This window comes from Macaca nemestrina, chromosome 1 (assembly GCF_043159975.1).
Source record: "Macaca nemestrina isolate mMacNem1 chromosome 1, mMacNem.hap1, whole genome shotgun sequence".
Taxonomy (NCBI): domain Eukaryota; kingdom Metazoa; phylum Chordata; class Mammalia; order Primates; family Cercopithecidae; genus Macaca; species Macaca nemestrina.
Genome location: NC_092125.1, coordinates 105,842,980 through 105,868,562, shown reverse-complemented (window position 1 = coordinate 105,868,562; position 25,583 = coordinate 105,842,980). Strand labels below are relative to the sequence as shown.

Sequence of the window (25,583 nt, the reverse complement as noted above, 5' to 3'; positions counted from 1 at the left end):
AAGGGTTTGATATTTTTTTATTAACATATAATAATATATTTAATAAAAAATAGTATCCACTCTGGCTCTCTCCTCCATTGCAAGGGGAAGAGTGGTGAGGAGGGGCTGGCACTGCCCACCCCTAGGCATCCGGACAAGCCCTGCCTCCAGGGCTCCTCTCTATCCCCTGCTTTCCAACAGGCTCTGACCTCCAGACAGACGGTTCAAAGTTACAAGTGCTTTAGGCCCTCCCTTGAGTTCCCCCAGGCCCACCCCTTGTGCAGAATTCAGGGGCCACCTGGACAAACCCCTTGCTTTTTCTCATTCTTGGCATCCTTCATTCATGCTAGAAAGAGGATCTGGGGACAGAGAGCAGAGTCTCTACCTGCCAGGGGGAAGGGAGGAAAGGAACGGTGGTGGGGGATGGGGCCAAGAAGAGGGATGGTGATGAGGTCCCCTCATTGGAGCCGGTCACTGCGGAATGAATCCTCCACAGCAGGATCGGGCAGCAGGGCACAGGGGTCACTCAGCATGTTTAGCCCTTCCAGGCCCAGTGGCTCCATGCGTAGCTCATCTTCTAGCCCAAGCCCTAGCTCCAACCCAGCTGCTGACACCTCAAAGCCAGGCACTCCGGCCAGGGCTGCTGCAATCTCCTTAGAGAAACCTGGAGAGGAGTCCCCTGTGGGTAGAATAGACAGGTGAGGACCCCATGTCCTATAAACTTTTCCAAGACCCCTCAATCTCCTACTCATTAGTGAATGTGTCATTCCCTCCTTCCATTTTCCATCACCAGCCACCCCCACTCACCTGTGAGGATGATGTTAGGCCCTGAGCCATGGCGGGAACAGTGGGTCAAGTTCTGGTGGTTGAGGGTGTGGGGATCCTGAGGGCCACCCATTGGCCCCTCACCCCCTAAAAATCCAGGCCCTTCAGAAAAGCCAGGGGGATCCAGCACCAGGCTGGTTGATGGGCTCTCCATGCTGAACTGCTCCAGCTATGGACACACAGACAAATCTTGAGGAAGTAGGATTTAGAACTGGTATCCTGCCTAGCCCTGCTAACATAACCCCTTTGCCCAGAAATCTTCATCCACCCCAGGAACAGAGGCAATGACAGAGGGAGGTGGCAGCAAGCAGAGCGACAGAAGCGAGCACGGGGCCCGAAGTAAGTATGGGCACCGTACCTGCTGGGCCAGAGCATGTGCATGCCAGGAAGAGAACGGGTCAAGGCAGAAGTCATCAAAGAGCAAGCTGAGCAGAAATAGAGGGGCAGGAGTAGGGTCAAACGCAGGAAGAGAGGAGCCCCAAGCTGGCAGTACTATGTTACCTCCGGGGAGACGAGATCTCCCCACCACCCACCCCACCTAGATCTCCCCATTCACAGTGCACCAGCCATGCCATTCAGGCCCCATTGACCCACCCTCACCCCCTCCCCTGCTTTTGAGCAAGGAGCCTGAGTACTCACATTCCCCAGGTTGAAGTCACTCATTGGCCGGTGGTAAGACTGTTGCCCGTGCCCACTGGGCCCAGGTGGGTACAGTGTCCCGTAATGAGACTGCCTGCCTGGGGGCTGCCCACCTGAGGACTGCACTGAACAAGACTGAGAGGGCAGTCCTGGCTGCTGTAGAGACTTTGGGGTGTGTGGCTGGGTAGGCAGAACCAGACTTGGGGAGCTGTATGGGTATGGGGGCAACCGCTGGTCAGTCGACAGTTTACTGGTATCCAGGGGGACGCCCTGAAAAGAAGTAAAGAGAGGGAAGCTTACCGCTCAGTGTATACCCCAAGAATTCTTAGTCAGAGCTTCCCACCTTCTTTAGCTACAACCACTCCCAAAACAAATGTGACAACATTCTACATTCTCACGGGCATCCCTGGGGTTGAGTGCAGTTACTCAAAAATGGGTATTAGTTGGCAGGGTGTGGTGGCTCATGTCTGTAATCCCAGCACTTTGGGAGGTCCAAGGCGGGTGGATCACCTGAGGTCAGGAGTTCGAGACCAGCCTGGCCAACATGGTGAAACCCCGTCTCTACTAAAAATACAAAAATTAGCTGGGTATGGTAGCGGGCGTCTGTAGTCCCAGCTATTCAGAAGGCTGAGACAGGAGAATTGCTTGAACCCAGGAAGTGGGAGGGTGCAGTGAGCCGAGATCACACCACTGCACTCCAGCCTGGGCAACAGAGCGAGACTGTCTCAAAAAAAAAAAAAAAAAAAGTGCATATCAGAATGAAAGTGATATAGTGAGGCTAACACAGGGGTAATTTTAAATCTATTCCATAAGTAAACTATTCTCCTTTTTTGAGACAGGGCCTCACTCTGTTGCCCAGGCTGGAGTACAGTGGTGCAATCATAGTTGGAACTGAAGCCTCAACCTTCCTGGCTCAAGTGATCCTCCCATCTCAGCCTCCCCAGTAGCCAGGACTACAAGCGTGCACGACTGCGCCTGGCTGATTTTTTATTTGTTGTAGAGATTGAGTCTCACCATATTGCCCAGGCTAGTTTTGAACTCCTGGGCTCAAATAATCCTCCCACCTTGGCCTCCCAAAGTGCTGGGATTACAGGCATGAGCCACTGTGCCCAGCCTTAGAAGTAAACCATTCTTAAACCTTGGTACTTGAACTATTTATTGTTAGTAAATAAGGAACTAAGGTTGAGAACTGCTGTTCTATAGCTGTGAAGAGGCCCGAGGGAGTGGGAGAAGAAGGAAGGAAAAGGAGAAAGAAAGGAAGGGAAGTCAAGCTCACTCCACACTCTGGGAACAGAGCCCTTGCTCATCTGGCCTCAGTCTTTCCTACAAAAGCGGGGACCTGAGTAAAGATGGAACATAGATCACACATTCCAGGGACAGCAATGAAGGAGGAAAAGGATAGGAAGGGAGACAAGGGCTAAGAATTTCATCTCTGTGGAAAAAGCCCTAAACTAAGAGTTTCGAGTTCTAGTCTCAACTCTCCCTAACTTGCTGGGTAAACTTGGAAAAGACACTTTCCCTCTAGGTCCTACTTTCCTCATCTATTAAGTGAAAGGATTGGGCTCCACAGTAGGAGATTCTCTGATTCTACAAATTCTATGAAATTAGGAGGGGATACAGGGGAGGAGATGGGACAGGATAGAGGCATCAGATAACAGACAGACACGAAATGGATAGGAACAAAGGAGGCAAATAAAAGGAAAGGGTAAGCTACTATTTGTCAAGCATATACCTGGGCTATATGTGGTGCTAAGTATTTTATGTATGTTATTTCATTTGATCCTCATGAACCATCCTTGTTTTAGAAATGAAACTACTGAGGCTTATAGAAATTAAATAACTTGTCCAAGGTGACTGCTAGTAAGAGGTAGAGCCAGGATTTGAAACTAAAAAAGCTTAACCACAGCTTTTGTGTTTGCACTGTGAAGCAAAAGGAGACAAGATGGATAAACGATGGGGCAGGTGGAGGACAGAGGAATGGAAGGGGATGAGTATAGAGTAGGTATTTGAGGAAAGGAGGGTGGGAGGGAAACAACATGGCAGAAGAAAAGGGAAGGGAGACAGACGTGCAGGGAAGGCAGCCACGCATACCTGAGTGATGGAAGACAAGGTGGGTGACATTGTTGGCGAAAACTGTTTGGGCAGCTGCTGTTGGGACCTTCTGGCGTCGGCTGGGCCCGCGAGCAAACTCAGGGGGCTGAGGGGCACACGGCGGTGGTGGGGGGAGGCCCCAGGGGTAGAAGCAGGGTAAGGGGGGGCGCCCAAAACAGGAGATGAAGTGGAGGAGGAAGAGGAGGAGGAGAGAGCCGGAGCACTGAGTGAGGGGTGGCCCAGGGAGGTGGTGGGTAGTGCATGGCGGGCCAAGGAAGAGGCAGGCAGAGAGGGGTGGCTGTGGGAGCCCTGGAGCTGGGGCTGAGGACTGCTCAGGGAAGCCTGGAGGTTGGGATTGCTTAGGGAGGACTGCAGGGATGGGTGGCTGAGAGGTGAATGAAGTCCTGCAGGCACAGACAAAAAACCAGAGATGCCAACATTACTGATGGGAACTGGGCCCCTTTCCACCCAGAACGGGTAGCAGTGACCAGACTATGAAAGCAGCAACACAACGTCCTCCCTACTCTATCCCTGACAGCACTGCCCATCTGGGGGCTGCCCTTCCTCTTCTTTCTAGGAAACACCACACCAACCAGTTATCACTGGCTGAGAACTGCCGTGAGGGAATCCTGGGGTGCAGAGGTGACAGGCTGGTGTGGGCGGTCACAGCAGGATCTCAGGTGCTCAAACCGCCCTCCCCTTCATCCCTCCAGTCAGGCAGCACCCAGTGGGCACATGGCCAGGACAGCCACTCACCTGGTGCATCATAGCCTGGGCCCAGGCCCATGCCCCCGCTGATGCCCAGGTGAGTCATGGTGTGGGTCAAATTGGAGGTACTGTTGCCCCCACTCAGGCTAGGGTAGGCTGTCTCTTCAGGGTCCAGGGGGGTGGGCAGTGGTGGGGGAAAGTGCAGGTTGGTGAGGTCAGGTAGGGAGCCCCCCGTGTTCATGGCAGGTGGGAGGACAGGCACATTGGCAGGCTGGTCAGGAGATGGAAAGATGCTAGGGGAAGGAGAGAAAAAGAAAGATGTAAATAGGAGTGGGGTGCGGTGGTCAGGGAAGAGCAGAGATCAGTCTTCTACATCTCCCTGTACTTCCTTCCCCCAACTCTCAGCCAACCTCAGGGAATACTTACTTAATTCCAGGGACTTCACAGGACCGAGGTCGGGAAGAGGATGAGGATAGCTGAGGAAAGAAGGAAGAATATGGAAAATGAGGACAGTGCTCAGTGGAGAACCCTGGAAGGCCTGCCCCATGGCAAGGGGATAGCAGAGAGACTAGTGGGTGACACCCGGTGGCCTCCACCTACCTTCTTAGCATCCCATGGCTTCAGCAAATGCTTGTCATCTAGCAAGTTCTCCTCAATAGCAGGTACTTGAAAGAGAAAGACTGGTGATGGGAGAGTTGGAGAAAGAGCCCGTAAGGCAGGACAGGAAGCAGAAGCAGGCGGGAAGGAGTCCTGCTCCCTGAACCTGCACACAATCCCAACACCAGCCCAGAAATTGTTTGGCATCCAGTACCCACAGCAGTGAGGAACACATACCTTTGGGGTCCATTTCACCATCCAGAATACCTGCAAGGGATACAGTGGCGTTGGCTGCAGTGCCCACTTGCCTACCTGCTTTAAATAGCTCCGTGGAGGCCAGGCGTGGTGGCTCACACCTGTAATCTCAGCACTTTGGGAGGCCGAGGCGGGTGGATCACAAGGTCACGAGTTCAAGACCAGCCTGGCCAAGATGGTGAAACCCCATCTCTACTAAAAACACAAAAAATTAGCTGGGCGCGGTGGCAGACGCCTGTAACCCCAGCTACTCAGGAGGCTGAGGCAGGAGAATCACTTGAACTCGGAGGGCAGAGGTTGCAGTGAGCCGAGATCGTGCCATTGCACTCCAGCCTGGGCGACAGAGTGAGACTCTGTCTCAAAAAATAATAATGAATGAATGAATGAATGAATGAATGAATGAATAAATAAATAAATAAATAAATAAATAGCTCCGTGGTTACTCCCAACCCTGGGACAGGGCCACTTACCCCCACGTCGGCTGGGCAGGATGCTGGGAGGTGTGGGGCCTGGGTAGGTATCCTGGGGACTGGGGTTCATCACACTTGTATGAAGGGCAGAGTCAGAGCTTGTCCTATGGGGGGAGCAGGAATGAGCTGACACCAGTGACAGTCTTCCTGGTCCCTAAGCCCTGCCCAGCAAGGGAAAACACTAGCTGGGCTGGAAATGGGGGGTGGTGAGGGAACAGGGCCCCAGAAACTACAGATAAGAGGAGATGTGGCCTAAAGAAGGCAAAGGCCATCACCTGTTAAGTGCAGATGGTAGTCGAAACAACTGCCCCTTCTCTGCAGGGAAATTGCCCCAGGGCATCGTCCTGGGGTAGAAAAACAAAGTCATGAGGAGGAAGGCTGGCAGTGGACAAGAAGGTGGGTATAGGGGTTGGAAAATGTGGGGCAGCCAAGATGGAAGTGAAGATGGCTAGGCACCCAGATCATCCCCTTTTCTTTCTGGTTCTTCTCCTGTTTATGATTGACCCCTCCCCCAGTCAATCTAAGAGAGCTGGAAACCTCTCTGCCAGGACCAGCTGAATGGGAATCTTGGAGCCCAGCAGCTCTTCTGGGTATGAGCACCGAAGGTGAGATGGACAAGGGGAGAGTTTCAGAAATCTAAAAGTGCCAGAGCACTACATCTTGCACCCACCTTTGACAGAAGGTCACCATTTTCACCTGCCCCTCTGCCATTCTCCCCTCCCCCTTACACACACACCCCAAGCTGGCTACAGTTCCCATTGGTTCTGCTCTAGCTGGACTGGGAGGCTTGACCACTCGTGTCAACATGGCCAAGGCTGGACTCTGACCCACCTACTCCAACTGCCTCCACCTCTCTCAGCCCTGGCGTTATAGGAAGAGGTACTGTTGAAACCTTAGCTCAGTAATCCCAGCCCCAACCCAGAAAGGGCAGCTCCCTCCAGAAACATGTCAGAGAGTAGGCAGGAGCTTCCGCCTGCCCTGGACACTTACCTTCGCCAGCTAGACTCTGGGGGAGGAGATAAGTAGGCAGGACTGTAGGGAGAGCTGTCAATGTGAACAGCACCAGTTAAGGAAAAAAGTAGAGAGGACAGATGAGATAGAGGCCAGATGAGGAAAGAACAGTGGAGGCAGCAGATAAGTTGTTTTGAGAAACACATACCTTTCTCCTCTTCTATAAGGGACAACGATAGGATCAAAGAATGGAAGAGAAGAAGGGAATCAGGTCTAACGGGGCTGAAAAAATCCAGGAGAATGTCCAGGCAGGACTTCGAGGATACAGGTACACATGTCTCTGAGAGTGAAAACTCAGAAATGTGAGGAGAAGGGACGCAATCTCCTTTAGCAAGAGACAAGGAAGGCTGCCTCTGGCAGCAAGCTGATGTGAAGACAGCCAGAGCCAGCCAGAGACAGGGGGCACAGCCTCAGGAGCAAAAACTCCTTATCACAGGAGCAGGTGCTGATGCAGGAGCTATGGTTGTTTTCAGGGAAGCTGGGTAAAGAAGAGCTCCAGGAGAAGGATGGGACTGCACAACACTTCAAGTGCTTCCTATAAGTCCCTGAGGAACCCCATCCCACTACCTTTCAGACACTCCCAAGTCCCCTGTGAAGGATATGTGGCGGGGGTATCGGCGAAGTGGGGACACCATTCTTCGAGGATCTCGCTGCACCCGTTCCACCAGCCCATGGTGCCGTGTGCTTCGAGATGAATCCAAAGGTGAGTGGAGGGGGCTCTGCCAAAAAGGACAGAAGTCAGCAGAGGAAGCAGCCTAAAGAACCTCCACTCCTCCCTGGCTGGTGTCTACTCACCTGGAACTCGGCCAGGCCAGAGCCAATCTGGTTAACATTGGGCAGAGACCCACCATAATGAGAGCTCCTTGTGTACGCCAGTCGCAGTTTTTGGGCCTGTAACTGAGACATGGGGAACAAGTGGGAATGTCAGGAAGGTCCTGAGCACTATTTCCTTCAGTCATCCTTGCCATCTCTGTCACCAGGATATGCTGCTGCTGTCACTGCTTTTAAAATATCTAGGCCAAGCACAGTAACTCACACCTGTAATCCCAGCACTTTGGGAGGCCGAGGTGGGTGTATCACGAGGTCAGGAGATCGAGACCATCCTGGCCAACACGGTGAAACCCCGTCTATACTAAAAATACAAAAAATTAGCTGGGCGTGGTGGCGGGCACCTGTAGTCCCAGCTACTTGGAAGGCTGAGGTAGGAGAATGGCGTGAACCCGGGAGACAGAGCTTTCAGTGAGCCAAGATCGCGCCACTGTACTCCAGTATGGGTGACAGAGCGAGACTCCGTCTCAAAAAAAAAAAATCTAGGCCAGGCACAGTAGCTCACACCTGTAATCCCAGCACTTTGGGAGGCAGAGGTAGGAGGACTGCTTGACCCCAGGTATTGGAAAGCAGACTGGGCAACACGGTAAGACTCCGTTGCTACAGGAGGATCACTTGAGCCTGGGAGGTAGAGGCTGCAGTGAGACGTGTTTATGTCACTCTGCTCCAGCTGCCTGGGTGACAGAGTGAGATCCTGTCTCCAAAAAAAAAGTAAATAAAAATAAAGAAATAATCTTCCAGAAAAAAGGCCAGTGTTGGGGTTTGAAAGGTCCACTGAGATTTGGTGCAAATAACCCACCAGAGCCCATCTGCAGACTGCCCTCATCAATGATATCACTACTGTTTGACATCATCCTGCCAGGCGGAGACAGATATTCTGCTCAAGACCTGTCTCATTTGGCATCACTCTAAGCAGAGTCCCTGAGGGGCTGCCAGGAGCCCCCGGGCTACTCACAAGGGAGAGTGCCTATTAGGAACCTCTGCTTTCTTTCTAGATGCATCCAGGACTAATTGGGTCATTAAGAGGAAGGCTACAGATGGATGTCACAGAGCCATTACTGCCAGCCTTTTTCCTTCCCACTCTGGAGAGCACAGGCTTCTGGGCTCTGCCACTTGCCCAGCCTCAGGAAGGCTACACAAAGCCTGCACCTCCCAAACTAGAACATCCAAGGAATGACAACTCTCCTAGCTGGAAAAACAGCACCAAAACCAAGGGACATTCTTCCACTGAATCCTAAGGCTCCTGAATTGGCAGGGAAGCCTGGAGGAAGAGGGTGGAGAGAGCAGTAGCCCACTCCAGCATGGGCCAGAGCCATCTTCCTGGTCTCATCCTCACTTCGGGGAGATATGTCTGGCATAGACGTCAGACAGCCTGACATGGATTTAGCCTGTGTACAGATATCCTATCTCTGTGAGAGGTGAGCATCTATTTCCAAGGCTCAGCCCCTGCCACCAGCCAAATAAACAGGCCCAGGGCAAGGCCATGGGGAGGAGGGTAGCTGAGGAGGGGCAAGTTCTAAGAGCTTCCAGGGTCACACTCTTGTACAGAAGCCAACATCAGAACTGACGTTCTGTTCCAGGAGGTCAGCCTAGTGAGTTCAGTGGGCACTGTGCTGACCTCTGGACCACTTCAAGACCACTATCAACATATATGGCAACCCCAGTCTCTCAGTGGTATAGCCTCCCATGACCATCTCTGTCTCAAATGAGCCCTCCCACCTGGCCAGATAACAGGCTGAGTCCCAGATCTCTTGTCCCTAGCACTAGGCTTTTGGGTCCCCTGGCCATGTAAGCCCACTAGACTTTTCTGTGTAGCTGAGAAATTAACCAATAGGAGCAAGGTGGGTAGAGGGGGCCTTTTAAGAGATCAAGGCACCATAAAGAGAAGCCCCAGCTTTTGAGTTTCACACAGCCTTTCTTTGCACATACAAGCCCTAAGATCCCACGGTGCCTCTGCTAGAATCACAGTCCTGAGGGCAGGGCCTCACGCTATCAAGATCAGACTCCCATCTTCCTGTCTCTGTCCCCAACATGATGAAAAAGCTCCTAAAGGGGAGCAATCTACAGTTAGATCATAATCCTCACAGTGGTTACAGTGGGTTATGCACACACATGCATGTAAGTGTGCACATGCATGCACAGACACCCTCCCAGATTTGCCTCCCCACCTAACTTCTAACTCCCACAAACTAGGGCACATACTCCCTAGAGACTCAAAGGGGAAAGGACGAGGAAAAAAAAAAAAAAGACTAACAGAGTCAAGGGGGATACACACAAAAATACAACCAGAGTCACAGTCACAGATGCAACCACAGTCAGACCAGCAGAAAAAGGCTAGAGATGTTGTAGTAACGTTCCATCATCAACCCTTAAATTCCTTCTAGCTCTCTGCCATGAGGAATCACTGCAATACCCTTATTGCAGTTTTTTTAGAAGAATGTGTCCCTAAATTAAGACTGCATACCACCTAGGCAGACTCCCACCCCTTGGTCCCTCTGACATCCAGCCTTGGAAAGCAAGAAATCAAGGCCGGGGGGCTTCAGAGGCAGCCTGGCAGAGGCCTGAAAGTTCTCTCAAGAACTTTCTAGGAATGAATATTCCCCACACATAGAAACCCTCCAAGGCACCCTACACACGGACCCACAAAGCAGCCATCTCCCTAGAAAGCTCAGCAAACCATAGAGTTCCACACAACTTATGGTCGAACGGTTACCCAGTTTTAGGATTCAAAACTCTACCTCTCCTCCAAGGAGGCCAGGACAAAACACCAAGCAATGGACCTCACCTTCATTCACGTCAGGAAACCACAAGAAGTATTTGAAAAAGGAAGCAAAAGGACGGGACGCAGGAGGGGACTTCCTGCCCCACTATACACAGCACCGCTCGTTCAAACCACGCAAGGGGCCCTTTCCTGGGGGCACCAAAGCGCAGAGGGCAGAGGGACCAGTTTGGAGGAGATCACAAACTCAGAGGAGCCAGGTTACAGGCAAGCAGCCCTCCTCCCAGGCCATACTCCAATACCAGGCATGCTTCAGTAGCGTCCTCGAGGGGACTCCGTCAGGGATGCACAAGGACCACTCACCTCCTACCTCCGCCGGACCCATCTCCTCTCTCCGTCCACTCCCGCCTCACGTACTCGGGCCCCCAGTCGCCTCTACACCCCCAACCTCTCCAGTGTTTCGGTCTCCCCCGGCAAAATCCTTCTTCCTGTCCCTCGGCCCTCAACCTGCGCCTCCCAAACGGCAGCGCCCGTGTCCCCTGCCCCGTTCCGCCTCCTTCGCTGCGACGCCCGCCCCCGCCCCGCCTCTCCGGTCTCCGCTCTGTAACTGCTCAGCTCTGCTCGGCTCCCCGGCGCGGCCCCTCACCCGGGTGGAGCCGATGTCCATCATCACCTCCTCGAAGGCCGCCGTCTCCTCGGCCTGACGCTGCTTCTGCAGCGCGATCTTCTCACTAAATTTGCGCGGATTGGAAGCCGAGGCCGAGGCCGTGGCCGAGCCAGGCCCGTTCGCCCCCGACGTCGCCATCTTCCTTCCCCGTCCCTGCCTGCCACCCTTCCAGTACCAGCCGCGGCCTTCGCCGCGGCCCTGGCCCGGCTCCTCCAGCCGTAGCCACCGCCGCCTCAGCGAGCACAGCGAACCCGGCCCCAGCCTAGCCCTGACCTGTTGAGCGCGGGGGTCGCCGGGAATTGTAGTTTGTTTACGAGACTCCTTCACATCTCCAGTCACGCAGCACCGGGAGGAAACGGACTCCACTTCCCAGCAGCCCTGCTGACTCCGGAAACTGGGGACTTCGCTCCACCCTCTCGGCTACTCCCTGAGAGGCGCAAGCTGGGAAGAGTAGTTCTAAATTAGTCCTGAGACTACGAACGGAAAGGGGAGAGGAATTAGAGAGGAAAGGAAGAGTGAGGGGAGCGGAGAGGAGGGGGACCGGGAAAGAAGTACCAGACACAAAGGAGGAAAAATTTGGTTATCTTCAAGGAAGGGGACTATCGGGGCCTGAGTGAAAACAGTGAGACCAAGAATCTTAAAACAGCTGTAAACATCTGGGACTCAGGCCCTCTCAGGCTGGCCACATGCCCACCCCTTTCCCAAAACAAATGAATCAGATACTGTACAGATATCTAGAAACATCTTTTATTTGGGTAACAGGTCCCAAAACAGGTCAGTTAATAAAATAGATTCTAAAGAATATGGCCCTATGCACAGCCCTCCCTCCCCAAAAATAACGCTATGGGTAGGCATTGCCCTTCCCCCTTGGGCTCCTCGGGTGTATTTAAAAAAGTTTTGGCAGCTCAGTGTTTATCATCTGGGCATGGGACACCATGTCCATGTCCCCATATTCCTAGGGTACAGTAGCAGTAGGTGGCTGCAGCAACCTTCCTCCTATCCCAGCCCAGAAAATATTTCTGCCCCACCCCAGGATCCAGGACCAAAATAAAGAGCAAGCAGGACCCCTTCACTGAGGTGCTGGGTAGGGCTCAGTGCCACATAACTGTGCTTGGAGAAAGAGGAAGGGGATTTGTTTGGCACTTTAAAAATAGAGGAGTAAGCAGGACTGGAGAGGCCAGAGAAGATACCAAAATTGGCAGGGAGAGACCATTTGGCACTAGTCCCCTGGAAGATGGGAAGAGGGAGATAGATATGAGGGCAGGTGCTAAGAAAAGTAGGAGGGGTCCACTCCAAGTGGCAGGGTGCTGAAATGGGCTAGGACCAACAGGACACTGACTCTAGGTTTATGACCTCTACATAGCTGTCCCACAGCAGCTGGGTGCCCACCTCCAGCCTCCCATGTGAGCCTGTCCTTATGTATAGTGTCCAACTTCTGCTTCTAGCAGTCAAGTGTCTTCCCCAATCCTAATGTCCCCTGATCATGTCTCTAGCGACTTGACTATCTCTTGTTTCTTGGGACTGGGGCCAGCCTCTCGTCTGCCCACTTCCCTCTCATTAGTCAGATAGCCCCAAAGGCTCTATCTTTAGCTCCCAGAGAATTTTTTGGTCCTCAGTACTTCCCTTCCCCATTCCTTCCTATTCCCCACAACTGGGGGAGGGAAGGGAGAACAGGGGCACCTGATCATCAATCTCCCCTGCCCCTCTCTTGAAGCACCCTAGATTTGGATGAAGAGCAGGCCAGTGAGTAGGGCAAAGCCTGCTAGGAGCAGGATGACCTTGAGGATCCTTTGTTCAGAACTGGCCAGCTCCTGGGGCAGGATTTCCAGAAAGGTGATATAGAGAAAGGTGCCAGCTGCCATGCCCTCTAGCACAGACTGGGCCAGCTGGTGCAGAGGTCCCGCCGACTCAGCCAGAGCTGCACCCAGCCCGATGCCTAGAGGTGTCATGCATGAGAAGAGGATCCCACAGCCAGCCACCACCTGTGCCCTAAGGTGGCTCTGCAGCAGCCGCAGGGACAGGCTGACAGCCAGGATGCCCTTGTGGAGCAGCAAAGCCAGGCACAGCTCCATCGCCCGAGCCCGGTCTCGCTGCAGCCCCACCGCCAGTCCCTCAAACACGGAGTGGAGGGCCAGGGAGAATACCAGTACACAGGCACGCAAGGCTGAGGGGCTTGCTGGGGCTCCACTCGCCTGTGGAATCCCTGGCCCATCATGCCAATGCTGCGGCCCACCATTCACTGTTCCCAGCAGAGCTCTTGTTTCCTCAAGAGGTGACGGCCCTGACTGCTCCTTGTAAGCCAGTGTGATCTGCTCCATCACCAGGACCAGGAAGAAGCCCATGGCCAGGATGAACTCTTGCAGCGGGAACTGGAGCTGTGGGCAGAAGCGGCAGCAAAACGTTCAGGGAAGGAAGAGTGAGATGCAAAATCTGGTGGAAGCCCAGTTACACAGACTTAGGGTCCCACACAGATACAGGGCTACTCTCGGTCACACAAAGATAAAGTGAATTGGTAACACTGATACAGAATGATACACACACACAGATTATGGTGTCACTCACAGTGTTACATGTAGACCAAAGTTTCTCAGCTTTGGAACTATTAACATTTTTGGGCCAGCTGCGGTGGCTCATGCCTATAATCTCAGCACTTTGGGAGACCAAAGCGGGCACATCACTTGAGCCCAGGAGTTTGAGACCAGCCTGGCCAACATGGTGAAACACCATCTCTACTAAAAATACAAAAATTAAGGCCGGGCGCGGTGGCTCAAGCCTGTAATCCCAGCACTTTGGGAGGCCGAGACGGGCGGATCACGAGGTCAGGAGATCGAGACCATCCTGGCTAACAAGGTGAAATCCCGTCTCTACTAAAAATACGAAAAAAAAAAAAAAAAACTAGCCGGGCGTGGTGGCAGGCGCCTGTAGTCCCAGCTACTCGGGAGGCTGAGGCAGGAGAATGGCATAAACCCGGGAGGCGGAGCTTGCAGTGAGCTGAGATCCGGCCACTGCACTCCAGCCTGGGCGACAGACAGAGCGAGACTCCGTCTCAAAAAAAAAAAAAAAATACAAAAATTAGCAGGGTGTGATGGTGGATGCCTGTAATCCCAGCTACTCGGGAGGCTGAGCCAGGAGAATCACTTGAACCCCGGAGGCAGAGGTTGCAGTGAGTCAAGATTGTGCCACTGTACTCCAGCCTGGGCAACAGAGCAAGACTCTTTCTCAAAACAAACAAACAAGCAAACAAGCAAACAAACAAACAAACAAAAACACATTTTGGGCCAGATAATTCTGTCATGGGAGCTGTCTTGTGCACTGTAGATTAATAGCATTTCTGATCTCTACCTACCAAATGCCAACAGCAGGCACAATGTTCCCTCTATCCCCCTCCCCACTGTGACAACTAAAAATATCCCTAGACTGTTTCCTGAGGAGCAAAGCCACACTCCTAGTTGAGAGTCATGGATGTAGACATACATGAAATGGTCACACATTGGCCCACCTCCCCAAATACATAGAGCCACATATCACAGGACATTCAGGCTTATACGCAGCCACACAGAGACACAGGTCACTCAGTCACAGACACAAAGGATTACATCCAGTGCCACTTCCTCAGTTTTAGGGGAAAAAAGAGAGGAAAGAGCCCAGGATGACTTTCCTGCCCCACTATCCAACGGCCTCAGTTTTTCCTACAATAAACCAAGTCCTATGCCGTGGACTTGATCATTCCTCACAGCCCACTTCCTTAGGCCAAGGCCTAAAAAGGTCAGCAACACCAGGACCCAGGGAATCACCTCCTATCCTTCTCAGGCCTACAGAGACCTCTATCTCCAGCCCTTTAGGAAAGTGGTGAGAGTGAAGATGATTCTTGGAGCACTTGCTGGTAGCTAGAACTGAGAACCCACAGAGAAAGTCACACACCTGAGAAAAAATGTCTTACTGTCTCAAAGGGCATGTAGGGGTCACACAGGGAATGGGGAAGGGGGAGGGAACACAGAAAGAATTATGCCCCATAACCAAAAATCACTATTCATATCACATGCCAAAAGCCTTCCACAAAGTCACAGAGTGGCACATGAATCGATCTCCACAAACCAACACTCTTAGAGGTGTGTGATTTCCCTCCCGCATGTCACATGTCCAGGTCAGCGCTCACCGTCACGTGCAAGGCTGCCAGGGCCTCATCTATGGCAGCCAAGTAGTCAGGCAGCAGGTCCAGGAGACAGGTGGCCAAAAAGACGCCCCCCGCAAAACAGCTTACTAGGCTCAGCGCTTTCTGGCGGGAAGCTGGGTAGGGGTTAAGCACAGAGGAGAATGAGCAAACAAACCCCCTCCAGGGCCCACCACCCCAACCCAAACAATGGCTACCCTAGCCTTTCCCTCCTCCTTTGGTCACTCCCCACAGCCCCAGAGCCCTCCCTAAGCCAAGCATTCATAGGAGTGTGGGGAAAAGGAGAGGTTTACCTGAGGCTTCATGGTTAGCTCCTGGCCGGCGCAGCACACAGATGGGCACCAGGCTGCAGAGGAGGGTGAGCACCAGCAGCAGCACCAGGGCCCCCAACTTCACCTCCAGCCCCACAGGCACTGGAGGCTCTGAAGCTACCGCCTCTGGGCGCCACACCAGGAGCTCTGGCTCTCCCCAGGGCCCCATGGTGCTGCTGGTAGCTCCAGTGACTCTCAGACCTAGGAAGACAGACCACAGTGGGTGGGGAAAAATCATGCAAGGGAAGATGGGGCAAGGAATGGAGAAGCTTGGTCAGCAGAGTGCAGCTCCCTGGCCCCAGCCACTTTGTGACCTTCCCCAACCCAGGGTGACTCATCTACTCCTGTACCAGGAACATTCCTCTCTTCTCACACTTTCTTTCCCAAGTGACTTATTCAGGGAGACTGCAAGGGGGAAACCTAGGCCTGAGAAAGGCTGTATGGGTATCTCATCACCCTTTCACCTGGCGCCCCCAGCGAACTAGGAAACTAGGAGCCGCCTCCAAATAGGACCTGGAGCTGGAGTTCCCCTAAGGAATGTAGAGGCCAGGTCCCCAACTCCTGAACGGAGTGGGTGAAGCCAAAAAGGCTGGGGCTGTGCAGAGATGTCATGGGTATCTTCGTGGGTCGCCTGGACAGGGTAAGTTTGGGTGCTGGATCGCTCCATCGTTCCCCTTTTCCCAGCGTAGAGAGCAAGCGCTTCAGGCCCCAGGCTGGGACCTAGAGGCAGATGGCCAAGGAGAGGGGCCCTAAGAGTCTGCGGTCCCGGGACGGACTAAGGCGACACTGAGGGCGGTGCCTGAAAGTCCGGGCTCCAGGAGGCGGGGTGCGAGGCCGCCAGCGTCGCGGGAAGCAGATGAAGAATGCGTGAACTGGGACTCCTGCTCCCGGGCCCGGGGAGGCCTGGGCAGCCCGACCTGGACCCCGCTCCCAGAGAGCCCGCACTCACCTCCCGAGGGTCTCACTACATGGTCTCCGCGCGCTTCCGGCCTAGAGTCGGGAATTCCCGCCCCCTCGCATAGCTCCCCCTCCCCCACAGAGGCCGCGTACCCACGCCCGACTGCCAATGGCAGCGCCGAGTGGGCGGGGACAGACCGGGAGTGACGTGAGTTAGTAGCAATCAGAGACCGGGAGCGGGCGGAGCAGGCGACGAGAGGAGAGTGAGCGAGAGCGAGGGCGGAGATTAGGAAAAGGACCTCGGGGCTGGTGCCCTGGGGCGCATCTGTGGAGGACTGACGGGCCGGAGCGGGCCGGTCAACAAAGGCTTTGATTATATGGATATTTTTAAAAGAGGGAGACCCCGCACTGTCAAGTCTTCCGGCCCACATCTGAAGACATGTTCCTGGCCTTGGGCCAAAGTCTCATCTGTCTCTCAGAAGGCTCTGACACCCCGTCAGTGCCTCTTGGCGCCCAAGGGAAGGCATTCCCTTCTTGTCACCAATTTCCTTGCCTGCTTTCCCTCGCCAGCACCCACTACAAGGAAAAAGACAAAGCAGAATTGGAAAGCGGGGAAAGCAAAGAGAGAGGGTATGTTTTGAAAATCATCTCTTCTCGACTACTCCTGACACTCAGTGCAGCCTCCGCCTTCTCCAGGTGGGTGGGGACGTGGTGGGACCGGAATGCGGGGTGCTGAAGCCACGCCCAGGGAAGAGCCCCCAGCGCATTCCAGGCTACCTGCGCACCGCGCCTGCGGGCATCTGGCCAGCTCCCGCCACCCTCGCCGGTCTGCTTGCTGTTTGCTGTTCCTTGAATGCCCCAAGGTAGTTGTTTCAGCTCAGGACTTTCACCGTTTCCTCAACCTGGATTCTCGTGACTCGCAACCCTCTGCTATGAGAATCCTCTTCTAGCCTCAAGGGACGGTAAAGACAAAAGAAAATTTAAAAAGGGGGCCAAGCTGTTCTTTTATGCAAAGGTGAAAAAAGCTTCATGGCCTAAAGAAGGAGATGGGATCTTGCTTCCTACAGCAAAATTAATTTTAAAAAATGAAAGAAAGAAAGAAAGAAAAAAAAGAACAGTGTAATGCTTCTCACAAGGCTCCAGAAACGAAGGCCAGTAATTCCTTAAGTAAAAGAAGAATGTGAAGACTTCTTAAGGAGCTGGGTGCGGTGGTCCACGCCTGTAATCCCAGCATTTTGGAAGGCCGAGGAGGGTGGATCACCTGAGGTCAGAAGTTCAAGACCAGCCTGGTCAACATGGTGAAACCCCGTCTGACTAAATATACAAAAATTAGCCGGTCGTGGTGGCGGACGCCTGTAATCCCAGCTACTTGGGAGGCTGAGGCTGAAGCAGGAGAATCGCTTGAACCCGGGAGCCGGAGGTTGCAGTGAGCCAAGATCTCGCCACCGCACTCCAGCCTGGGCGACAGAGCGAGACTCCCCGTCTCAAAACAAACAAACAAACAAAAAATTGGCCGGGCGCGGTGGCTCACGCCTGTAATCCCAGCACTTTGGGAGGCCGAGGCGGGCGGATCGCGAGGTCAGGAGATCCAGACCATCCTGGCTAACGTGGTGAAACCCCCGTCTCTACTAAAAAAAAAAAAAAAAAAAAAAAAAATTAGCTGGGTGTGGTGGCGGGCGCCTGTAGTCCCAGCTACTTGGGAGGCTGAGGCAGGAGAATGGCTTGAACACGGGAGGCGGAGCTTGCAGTAAGCAGAGACCGTGGACCACTGCACTCCAGCCTGGGCGATAGAGCGAGACTCCGTCTCAAAAAAAAAAAAAAAAAAAAAAAAAAAAAAATTATTCGTAATTGGTATAATTAACAAGGAATTATGACTGGAGGGGTCAGGAAACCTGGACTCTGGTCCAAGCTCTACCTTTATAGTTGTCAAATATATACATATATATACACATACAGATATGTCATATATGACTAATAGTTGTATATATTTATGGTGTACAACATGATGTTTTGAAATATATGTACATTGGGGCTGGGCGCGGTGGCTCACGCCTGTAATCGCAGCACTTTGGGAGGCCGAGGCGGGTGGATCACGAGGTCAGGAGATCAGGATCATCCTGGCTAACACGGTGAAACCTCGTCTCTACTAAAAATACAAAAAATTAGCCGAGCGTGGTGGCAGGTGCCTGTAGTCCCAGCAACTCGGAGGCTGAGACAGGAGAATGGCGTGAACCCGGGATGCGGAGCTTGCAGTGAACCGAGATCTTGCCACTGCACTCCAGCCTGGGCGACAGAGCGAGACTCCGTCTCAAAAAAGAAAAAAACAAAAACAAAAACTTGTCAGCTCTATTTGCTGTAAGAACTATATGAGTAACATGAAAATGCCTGACTAGACCCTGTTCCTGTTTTTACTCTTAGCTCGTTCAAATCTTCATGAGGATAATTAACAGCAGTTTGAGTTCTGGGATTCACACTCCAAACTACTGTTTTACTCACCCAGCTACCCTTTTCTGAAATACTACTGGAAAATCATACCTGTATCAGTTAACCTCCATTATTTTATTTGAAGTGAATTCCTGGACCATGAGACATTAGACCAAAGCTAAAAATAAAAATAAAAAAATCAATCAACCCTGAGTTTTGGTATTACTGCTTTCAAGTCATGGATCTGCCTCCTCATAGGTAAAATTTGCAAAATATTACCCGCCGTGTGTGCCTCAGAACCGTTATGGATTAAGGAAGAGAACAATGTTTATGAAAACGTTTTGTAAATTATACAAATGTGGGACATAATGTTCCTGGTAACTGTATGCAAACAATAAGACAACAAAACAAACGCAAAAGCCTTTTTAACTTGTTGCAGTTTTCCTGCCCGGTGTCCCCTCCGCGAATGAGCAGCGTGCAGCGAGCATGTGCGCGCAGTTGCGGTTCTCCATCAACGCCACACTGCTCGGCCTGCGGACGGGGAAACCTGCCATCGCGCGCCTGCGGCCTGCCGAGCGAGGCTCACCGTTCCACTGGGGTCAGTGGGCTATTGACTCCCCGCCGGGGTGAAACCGGAGCTTCCGAGTCACGTGGCGCGCGAAGACAAACCAGGCTGCTCAGGGTTTCCCGTAGCTTTCCCCCAGCTTCCTGGCGATTCATATTCTGGCGCTTACCCCTCCCTTTGGCCCGGCGGAACCCAATCCCCGCCTGACAAGTAAGTCCCGCCGGCCGGACGCGGTGGCGCGCGCCTGTGGTCCCAGCTGCTCAAGGTGCTGAGGCGGGAGAATCACCTGAGCCCGGGAGGTCGGGGGCTGCATGGAACCGTGATCGCACCACCGCACTCCAGCCTGGGCAACTAAGCGAGACCCTGCCTCCAAAAATAAGAATAAAGAAAAAAAAAAAAAAAAAAAGAACTGTGGCCCCATTGGCCTGACTCTCCTGAACAGCCTAGCTGTCTCCGACCAGTTACGAAGGAGGCGGCCTTGAGAGGGTAGTGCCCATTGGCTCGATGTCCTGCCCTTCCGAAACCTAAGTCTTTAGCTTCCAATCAGGACTCAGCTTTGGGAAGAGCGCCACGCGGTGGGCGAGAGGATGCCCTAGTAAAGCCGCAGGTCTTTTGACTCTTTCCGCCTTTGTTTACAACCCTGTTGTGATCTCCCTGTTGAAAAAGCGAGGGCTAGAGAACAGGCATTCAAATATCCTGTGCTCCAGTCACAGCCTTTTCTATTCTTCCGCTAGGAGACACCAAACCCCGGGGAAGATTTACTATAGCTAAGAGAAAACTGAAGCAGAAAGGGCGCGGCTACCTACTTCTTAAATTCCTTTTGTGGACCCTCAGACTCTTAGTCCCCTACTCCCAGATACAGCGGCCCTACCGTGGCTCCTGGCAAGGTGGCACCCACTTTTGTAGTGTAAGGATGGGGGCGGGGTTTGGCTGGGCAGGTCCAGGATCCGAGATCCTGGAAGAAAGAAAAGGTGGTGTGTTTGGGGCGGTCAACGGGCTACGCTGGCTTGACAGGGCTGGACTCTTCAGAACAGGTAATGCTTGGGGGGCCTGTTTGTCTGAACCTGAGGGATAGGGCTGAAGGTGAAATATCCAGGGGACAGGTGAGGGGGCTTGCTAGTGAGAAAGCGCGGGGGGCGGGGGAGCAGGGACAATAGAAGAGGGAGCAGAGGAGCCCAGAAACTGTAGGGTGTAACAGGCAGCAGCCATCATTCCCTTTCTGCAACCCTCTGTCTCACACGCCTTCCTGCAGAAGCATGGATCTCGGTATCCCTGACCTGCTGGACGCGTGGCTGGAGCCCCCAGAGGATATCTTCTCGACAGGATCCGTCCTGGAGCTGGGACTCCACTGCCCCCCTCCAGAGGTTCCGGTGACTAGGCTACAGGAACAGGGACTGCAAGGCTGGAAGTCCGGTGGGGACCATGGCTGTGTGAGTGTGATGAGTGGGAGTTGGGGTGGGGTTGAGACACAACTCTGTTGTAAGAGGCTTCAGCTCCCACTTGGAGACAGGTCGGAAAACAGACCACCCCGAAAATAGATGTAAGTTGTATAATAACTATCTCCATGCCCAAGAAATGAATGGACTGAAAATGAAGCACAAGGCTGATGTCAGGTAGGACTTCCAAAATTCTTCCCCGCACATATATATAACCTTTTCCTACTGTAGGGCCTTCAAGAGAGTGAGCCTGAAGATTTCTTGAAGCTTTTCATTGATCCCAATGAGGTGTACCGCTCAGAAGCATCTCCTGGCAATGACAGTGGCACCTCTGAGGACCCCTGCCGTCCAGACAGTCCCCCTGCCCCCAGGGCAACCAGTTCTCCTACGCTCTATGAAGTTGTCTATGAGGCAGGGGCCCTGGAGAGGATGCAGGGGGAAACTGGGCCAACTGTAGGCCTCATCTCCATCCAGCTAGGTCAGTGTTCTTTGTGGGAAGGGGAAAATGGCCCTTCGAGACTGGCCCTAACCATGGGGTTAAGGGGGTTTACCCAACCTGTGCCACTACCCAGGCCCTGCTGCTGTCAGGGTCCCTAAGTATCCTTTCTCCCAGCTACCTGTTTTCTACTCCAGATCAGTGGAGCCCAGCATTTATGGTACCTGATTCCTGCATGGTCAGTGAGCTGCCCTTTGATGCTCATGCCCACATCTTGCCCAGAGCAGGCACCTTAGCCCCAGTGCCTTGTACAACCCTGGTGAGTCTTGGTGTCAGCCAGAACCACTACTCCTTGATTCATATGTAATGACACAGACAGGGCAAAGGGATGAGGGAATAGAAACTGATGATGAACTGCCTTCGCCCCAGTTTTTGTGGCATTGGGCCTGAAGACCAAGGAGACATGAACAGTTGAACAATTTTTTATTTTTTGAGCCAGGGTCTTACTCTGTCGTCCAGGTTGGAGTGCAGTGGTGCAGTCATGGCTCACTGCATCCTCAATGTCTTGGGCTCAAGCAATCCTCCCACCTCAGCCTTCTGAGTAGCTGGGACTACAGGTATGTGCCACGTCTGGCTAATTTTGGTAGAGATGGGGTTTTGAGGTTTCGCCATGTTGCCCAGGCTCAGGCTCGTCTGAATCTCCTGAGTTCAAGCGATCTCCCTACCTCAGCCTCCCAAAGTAATGGGATTACAGGCATGAGCCACGGTGCCCGGCCAACATGAACAATATGGAGTCTCACTCTGTCACCCAGGCTGGAGTGCAGTGGCACAATCTCAGCTCAACTGCAACCTCCGCCTCCTGGGTTCAAGTGATTCACCTGCCTCAGCCTCCCAAGTAGCTGGGACTACAGGTGCCTGCCACCACACCTGGCTAATTTTTGTATTTTTAGTAGAGACGGGGTTTCACCATATTGGCCAGACTGGTCTTGAACTCCTGACTTTGTGATCCGCCTGCCTCAGCTTCCCAAAGTGCTGGGATTACAGGTGTGAGCCACCGTGCCCGGCCCAACATGAACAATTTTAAAAGCAGGAAAGGACAAGAGAGAGAGAACCCTTGTGGGTAAGGTAGCAACAACTCAGTTAAGGTGGGGTGAGGGAATCTGGGGACAGGGCTCAGGAGAAAGCCCAGACTTTGTGTGCATTGTATTCTTAGCCAGAGCCATTATCTCGGCCTTGGGTCAGGACACAGAAATGGGACAGGCCACCTGGGAATCCCAACTGGTTATAGGTACAGGAAGGAAGAAAAGCAATAGCAGCAATGTTTCCACTGGAACAGTTGCCCAGGAGGCACCCACTGGCTAGTGCTACAGTGTAGCAGAGGTATCACATTAGATGCTTTCTCAAGGCCGGCTGGGCAGAGTCCAAGGCCAGGTAAAGAGGAGGCTGTGCTCAGACCACTGTTCCTCCCTTTCCTCTGAAAATTACTCCTTGTACCCAAAAGGCAGGGACCAGGTCCTAGCCTCTCTTCAAATCTGCAGTTGAAGCTGGGACCAAAAGCCAAGTTAAGCATCTTAGAATCTTTTTTTTTTTAAAAAAACAGAGTCTCTCTATGTCACTAGGCTGGAGTGCAATGGTGCCATCTCAGCTCACTGCAACCTCTGCCTCCCAGGTTCAAGCGATTCTCCTGCCTCAGCCTCCTGAGTAGCTGGGACTACAGGCTCGTGCCACCATGCCCAGCTAATTTTTTTTTTTTTTTTTTTTTTTTTTTTTTTTGAGATGGAGTCTCGCTCTGTCGCCCAGGCTGGAGTGCAGTGGTGCAAGCTTGGCTTACTGCAAGCTCCGCCTCCTGGGTTCACGCCATTCTCCTGCCGCAGCCTCCTGAGCAGCTGGGACTAGAGGTGTCTGCCACCACGCCCGGCTAATTTTTTGTATTTTTAGTAGAGACAGGTTTCACCATGTTAGCCAGGATGGTCTCCATCTTCTGACCTCGTGATCTGCCCGCCTCGGCCTCCCAAAGTGCTGGGATTACAGGCGTGAGCCACCGTGCCTGGCCTAATTTTTGTATTTTTAGTAGAGGCAGGGTTTCACCATGTTGGCCAGGCTGGTCTCAAATTTCTGACCTCAGGTAATCCGCCCACCTTGGCATCCCAAAGTGCTGGGATTACAGGCGTGAGCCACCGTGCCCGGCCACATACATCTTTCAAAAAGAAATACTAGTGAGAAAGTCAAGTTACTCAGTTGATGGGCTCAGGTTCACCACCAGCACCATCTACTCTCCCTACATCCTCTCTTGTGATTTGCTGTGAGACATATGGCTGCCTTTGGGAAGCTTCATATGAGAGGGGACAGAACTTTAGTCTGAGAAGCGGAGCTCAGACCCTAGGGGAGAATAGGCCACTGCCCCAGGGAATTCCCTGTGGTTGACATGCAACTGAATAACACACTCTGCTAAATGGAAGTTAATGGCTGAAAGTGAATCATGTGCTTGCTGTAAGGAAATTACGTAAACTTCACTGTAGTGAGTTCTTTCAGGTTCTCTTGGGTATGGGGAGACATGGACCAGAATAAGCCTTCCCTAGCTTGCTCAGAGTGCCAAGGTCCTAAGTCTCTGGGTGAAGGATATGACAATACCCTCCTCTCTCCCTTCTTGGCCTCAGGAAGTCCCTTTGGCTTGATCTAGAACCTGTCGGAATTAAGGTCTCTGCCCCTCACCTCACCTCTAGATTAAAGTTGTCTCCCAGTGCAAATAGGAAGCGCTTTCCAGAAGGCATGTAGAGGGAGTAGCCTGGGTGTTGCAAATGGGATGACCCCCTCCTCAATCCTATTGCATCTTCTCCTGCCCCTACCCCCAGCTGCCCTGTCAAACCCTGTTCCTGACGGATGAGGAGAAGCGTCTGCTGGGGCAGGAAGGGGTTTCTCTGCCCTCTCACCTGCCCCTCACCAAGGTAACATGCTTCCCCCTAAGGGTATCCCAACCCAGGGGCCTCACCATGACCCTGGCCAATATCCCAGGAGAAGCACTGGGGAGCTGGGGGCAGGTGAAGGACCCAGGACTCACACATCCTGGGCCTCCAGGCAGAGGAGAGGGTCCTCAAGAAGGTCAGGAGGAAAATCCGTAACAAGCAGTCAGCTCAGGACAGTCGGCGGCGGAAGAAGGAGTACATTGATGGGCTGGAGAGCAGGTATGCCTGGGTTATTTCTGGCTTCCTGTGGGCCATGTCTGGGCCCCTTCCTCACCACGGCAGGGAAAATAAGGGACTCAGGTTGCTGAGCCTTGTCCTACCTCCCCACACTCTAGGGTGGCAGCCTGTTCTGCACAGAACCAAGAATTACAGAAAAAAGTCCAGGAGCTGGAGAGGCAAAATATGTGAGTGAAAGCGTTTGTGTGTGCGTTTGTGTGTGTGTGTGTGTGTGTGTGTGTGTGTTTTGAAGGCGGGTACAGCACACAGGGGCGCCATTCTTGGCTCCTGGTACCCAGAAGATACTAACTCTTCATTCCTCCTTTCCCAGCTCCTTGGTAGCTCAGCTCCGCCAGCTGCAGACGCTAATTGCTCAAACTTCCAACAAAGCCGCCCAGACCAGCACTTGTGTTCTGGTACCATTAGTCTATCTACTCCCATCTGCCCCCACGTCCACCATCTTCCCCCACACTTCTATCCTTATACCCCGACTACCCAGCCAGATCTACTTCCCACATCCGATAACCCCAGCTGGCCTCCATTCACTCTGCCCCCTACTCCCTTCCTCTGTTCCTCTTGCTTCCTCCCAGATTCTTCTTTTTTCCCTGGCTCTCATCATCCTGCCCAGCTTCAGTCCATTCCAGGGTCGACCAGAAGCTGGGCCTGAGGATTACCAGCCTCACGGAGGTGAGAGGCAAGGGCAGGGAGCAACCCCTGGCTGAGCAAGGGATGGGGACTGTGTTCTCCAAGGTCGTCAAGAAGCAAGAGGGAGGTCCTGTCCTGTCTAGGGTCTCCCACCCAGGGGAGCACTCTACTACTGCCTTCTTTCCTTCACCTCACAGTGACTTCCAGAAATATCCTGACCCACAAGGACATAACAGAAAATCTGGAGACCCAAGTGGTAGAGTCCAGACTGAGGGAGCCACCTGAAGCCAAGGATGCAAATGACTCAACAAGGACACTGCTTGAGAAGATGGGAGGGAAGCCAAGACCCAGTGGGCGCATCGGGACCGTGCTGCATGCAGATGAGATGTGAGCTGGAACAGACCTTCCTGGCCCACTTGCTGATCACAAGAAGGAATCCTGGGCTTCCTTACGGTTTTGCTTCCCACTGGGATCCTACTTAGGTGTCTGCCCTCAGGAATCCAAATCACTTCAGGACACCCCAAGAGATGTCCTTTAGTCTCTCTCTGCCTCAGGCCCAGTCTGCATTTGTTTGCATATATGAGAGGGTACCTCAAATACTTTTGTTATGTATCTATGATTTTATTTCTTCTTTGGGGATAGGGTTGAGGGGAAATAAGTTTTGAGTGATAAATAAACGTTTTAACTGAAATTGTATCCCAGAAGTCTCATATAAGTAGTAGAAGAGGGG

The 25,583-nt window shown here is 52.8% G+C and overlaps 3 protein-coding genes across 15 annotated transcripts; 1 reads left to right on the top strand and 2 right to left on the bottom strand.

Moving 5' to 3' along the window:
* On the bottom strand, positions 1–11,479 carry LOC105497954 (CREB regulated transcription coactivator 2). 9 transcript variants are annotated; one of them, XM_071085045.1, is made up of 14 exons: positions 10,769–11,479; positions 7,371–7,472; positions 7,181–7,294; positions 6,555–6,619; positions 5,840–5,908; positions 5,565–5,668; positions 5,077–5,106; positions 4,843–4,922; positions 4,669–4,718; positions 4,291–4,535; positions 3,535–3,938; positions 1,444–1,713; positions 787–973; positions 1–658 (listed from the first exon to the last, which is right to left on the bottom strand). In XM_071085045.1, exons 1-14 carry the CDS (start codon positions 10,925–10,927, stop codon positions 438–440), a joined length of 2,100 nt encoding a protein of 699 aa, XP_070941146.1. In that variant the 5' UTR covers positions 10,928–11,479; the 3' UTR covers positions 1–437. The 9 variants fall into 9 exon arrangements, 8 of the variants coding, with proteins under 8 accessions (XP_070941146.1, XP_070941150.1, XP_070941170.1 ...); XM_071085049.1 differs by having other exon boundaries at positions 4,843–4,907; XM_071085069.1 differs by having other exon boundaries at positions 11,063–11,193.
* Positions 11,480–11,518: 39 nt separating this feature from the next.
* On the bottom strand, positions 11,519–17,724 carry LOC105497955 (solute carrier family 39 member 1). 3 transcript variants are annotated; one of them, XM_011769522.3, is made up of 4 exons: positions 16,946–17,724; positions 15,254–15,472; positions 14,946–15,076; positions 11,519–13,164 (listed from the first exon to the last, which is right to left on the bottom strand). In XM_011769522.3, the coding sequence occupies exons 2-4, from the start codon at positions 15,438–15,440 to the stop codon at positions 12,508–12,510; spliced, it is 975 nt and encodes a 324-aa protein (XP_011767824.1). In that variant the 5' UTR covers positions 15,441–15,472; positions 16,946–17,724; the 3' UTR covers positions 11,519–12,507. The 3 variants fall into 3 exon arrangements, with proteins under 3 accessions (XP_011767824.1, XP_011767822.1, XP_011767823.1); XM_011769520.2 differs by lacking the exon at positions 16,946–17,724 and adding an exon at positions 16,221–16,298; XM_011769521.3 differs by lacking the exon at positions 16,946–17,724 and adding an exon at positions 15,785–16,263.
* Positions 17,725–19,639: 1,915 nt separating this feature from the next.
* Positions 19,640–25,553, top strand: LOC105497957 (cAMP responsive element binding protein 3 like 4). Of its 3 annotated transcripts, XM_011769526.3 has the most exons (10): positions 19,756–20,191; positions 20,410–20,587; positions 20,825–21,071; positions 21,227–21,348; positions 23,882–23,974; positions 24,105–24,211; positions 24,328–24,396; positions 24,540–24,624; positions 24,799–24,895; positions 25,051–25,553. In XM_011769526.3, the coding sequence occupies exons 2-10, from the start codon at positions 20,414–20,416 to the stop codon at positions 25,242–25,244; spliced, it is 1,188 nt and encodes a 395-aa protein (XP_011767828.2). In that variant the 5' UTR covers positions 19,756–20,191; positions 20,410–20,413; the 3' UTR covers positions 25,245–25,553. The 3 variants fall into 3 exon arrangements, with proteins under 3 accessions (XP_011767827.2, XP_011767825.2, XP_011767828.2); XM_011769525.3 differs by having other exon boundaries at positions 19,640–19,764; positions 24,540–24,895; XM_011769523.3 differs by having other exon boundaries at positions 19,755–20,191; positions 24,540–24,895.
* Positions 25,554–25,583: the final 30 nt, after the last annotated feature.

Excerpts from the sequence above, each read along its gene's own strand:
- LOC105497954 (XM_071085045.1), bottom strand. The coding sequence starts at position 10,927 with ATGGCGACGTCGGGGGCGAACGGGCCTGGCTCGGCCACGGCCTCGGCC. Across the intron at positions 6,620-7,180 it reads CACTTCGCCGATACCCCCGC|CACATTGACAGCTCTCCCTA; the intron begins CACATATCCTTC and ends ACTGGTGCTGTT. Across the intron at positions 4,923-5,076 it reads TGGTGAAATGGACCCCAAAG|TCTTTCTCTTTCAAGTACCT; the intron begins GTATGTGTTCCT and ends TCCCATCACCAG.
- LOC105497955 (XM_011769521.3), bottom strand. The coding sequence starts at position 15,938 with ATGGAGCGATCCAGCACCCAAACTTACCCTGTCCAGGCGACCCACGAA. Across the intron at positions 15,473-15,784 it reads TAGGGGAACTCCAGCTCCAG|GTCTGAGAGTCACTGGAGCT; the intron begins GTCCTATTTGGA and ends CTGTCTTCCTAG. Across the intron at positions 15,077-15,253 it reads AGCTAACCATGAAGCCTCAG|CTTCCCGCCAGAAAGCGCTG; the intron begins GTAAACCTCTCC and ends ACCCCTACCCAG.
- LOC105497957 (XM_011769525.3), top strand. The coding sequence starts at position 20,414 with ATGGATCTCGGTATCCCTGACCTGCTGGACGCGTGGCTGGAGCCCCCA. Across the intron at positions 21,072-21,226 it reads CCTCATCTCCATCCAGCTAG|ATCAGTGGAGCCCAGCATTT; the intron begins GTCAGTGTTCTT and ends TTTCTACTCCAG. Across the intron at positions 24,397-24,539 it reads GAGCTGGAGAGGCAAAATAT|CTCCTTGGTAGCTCAGCTCC; the intron begins GTGAGTGAAAGC and ends CTCCTTTCCCAG.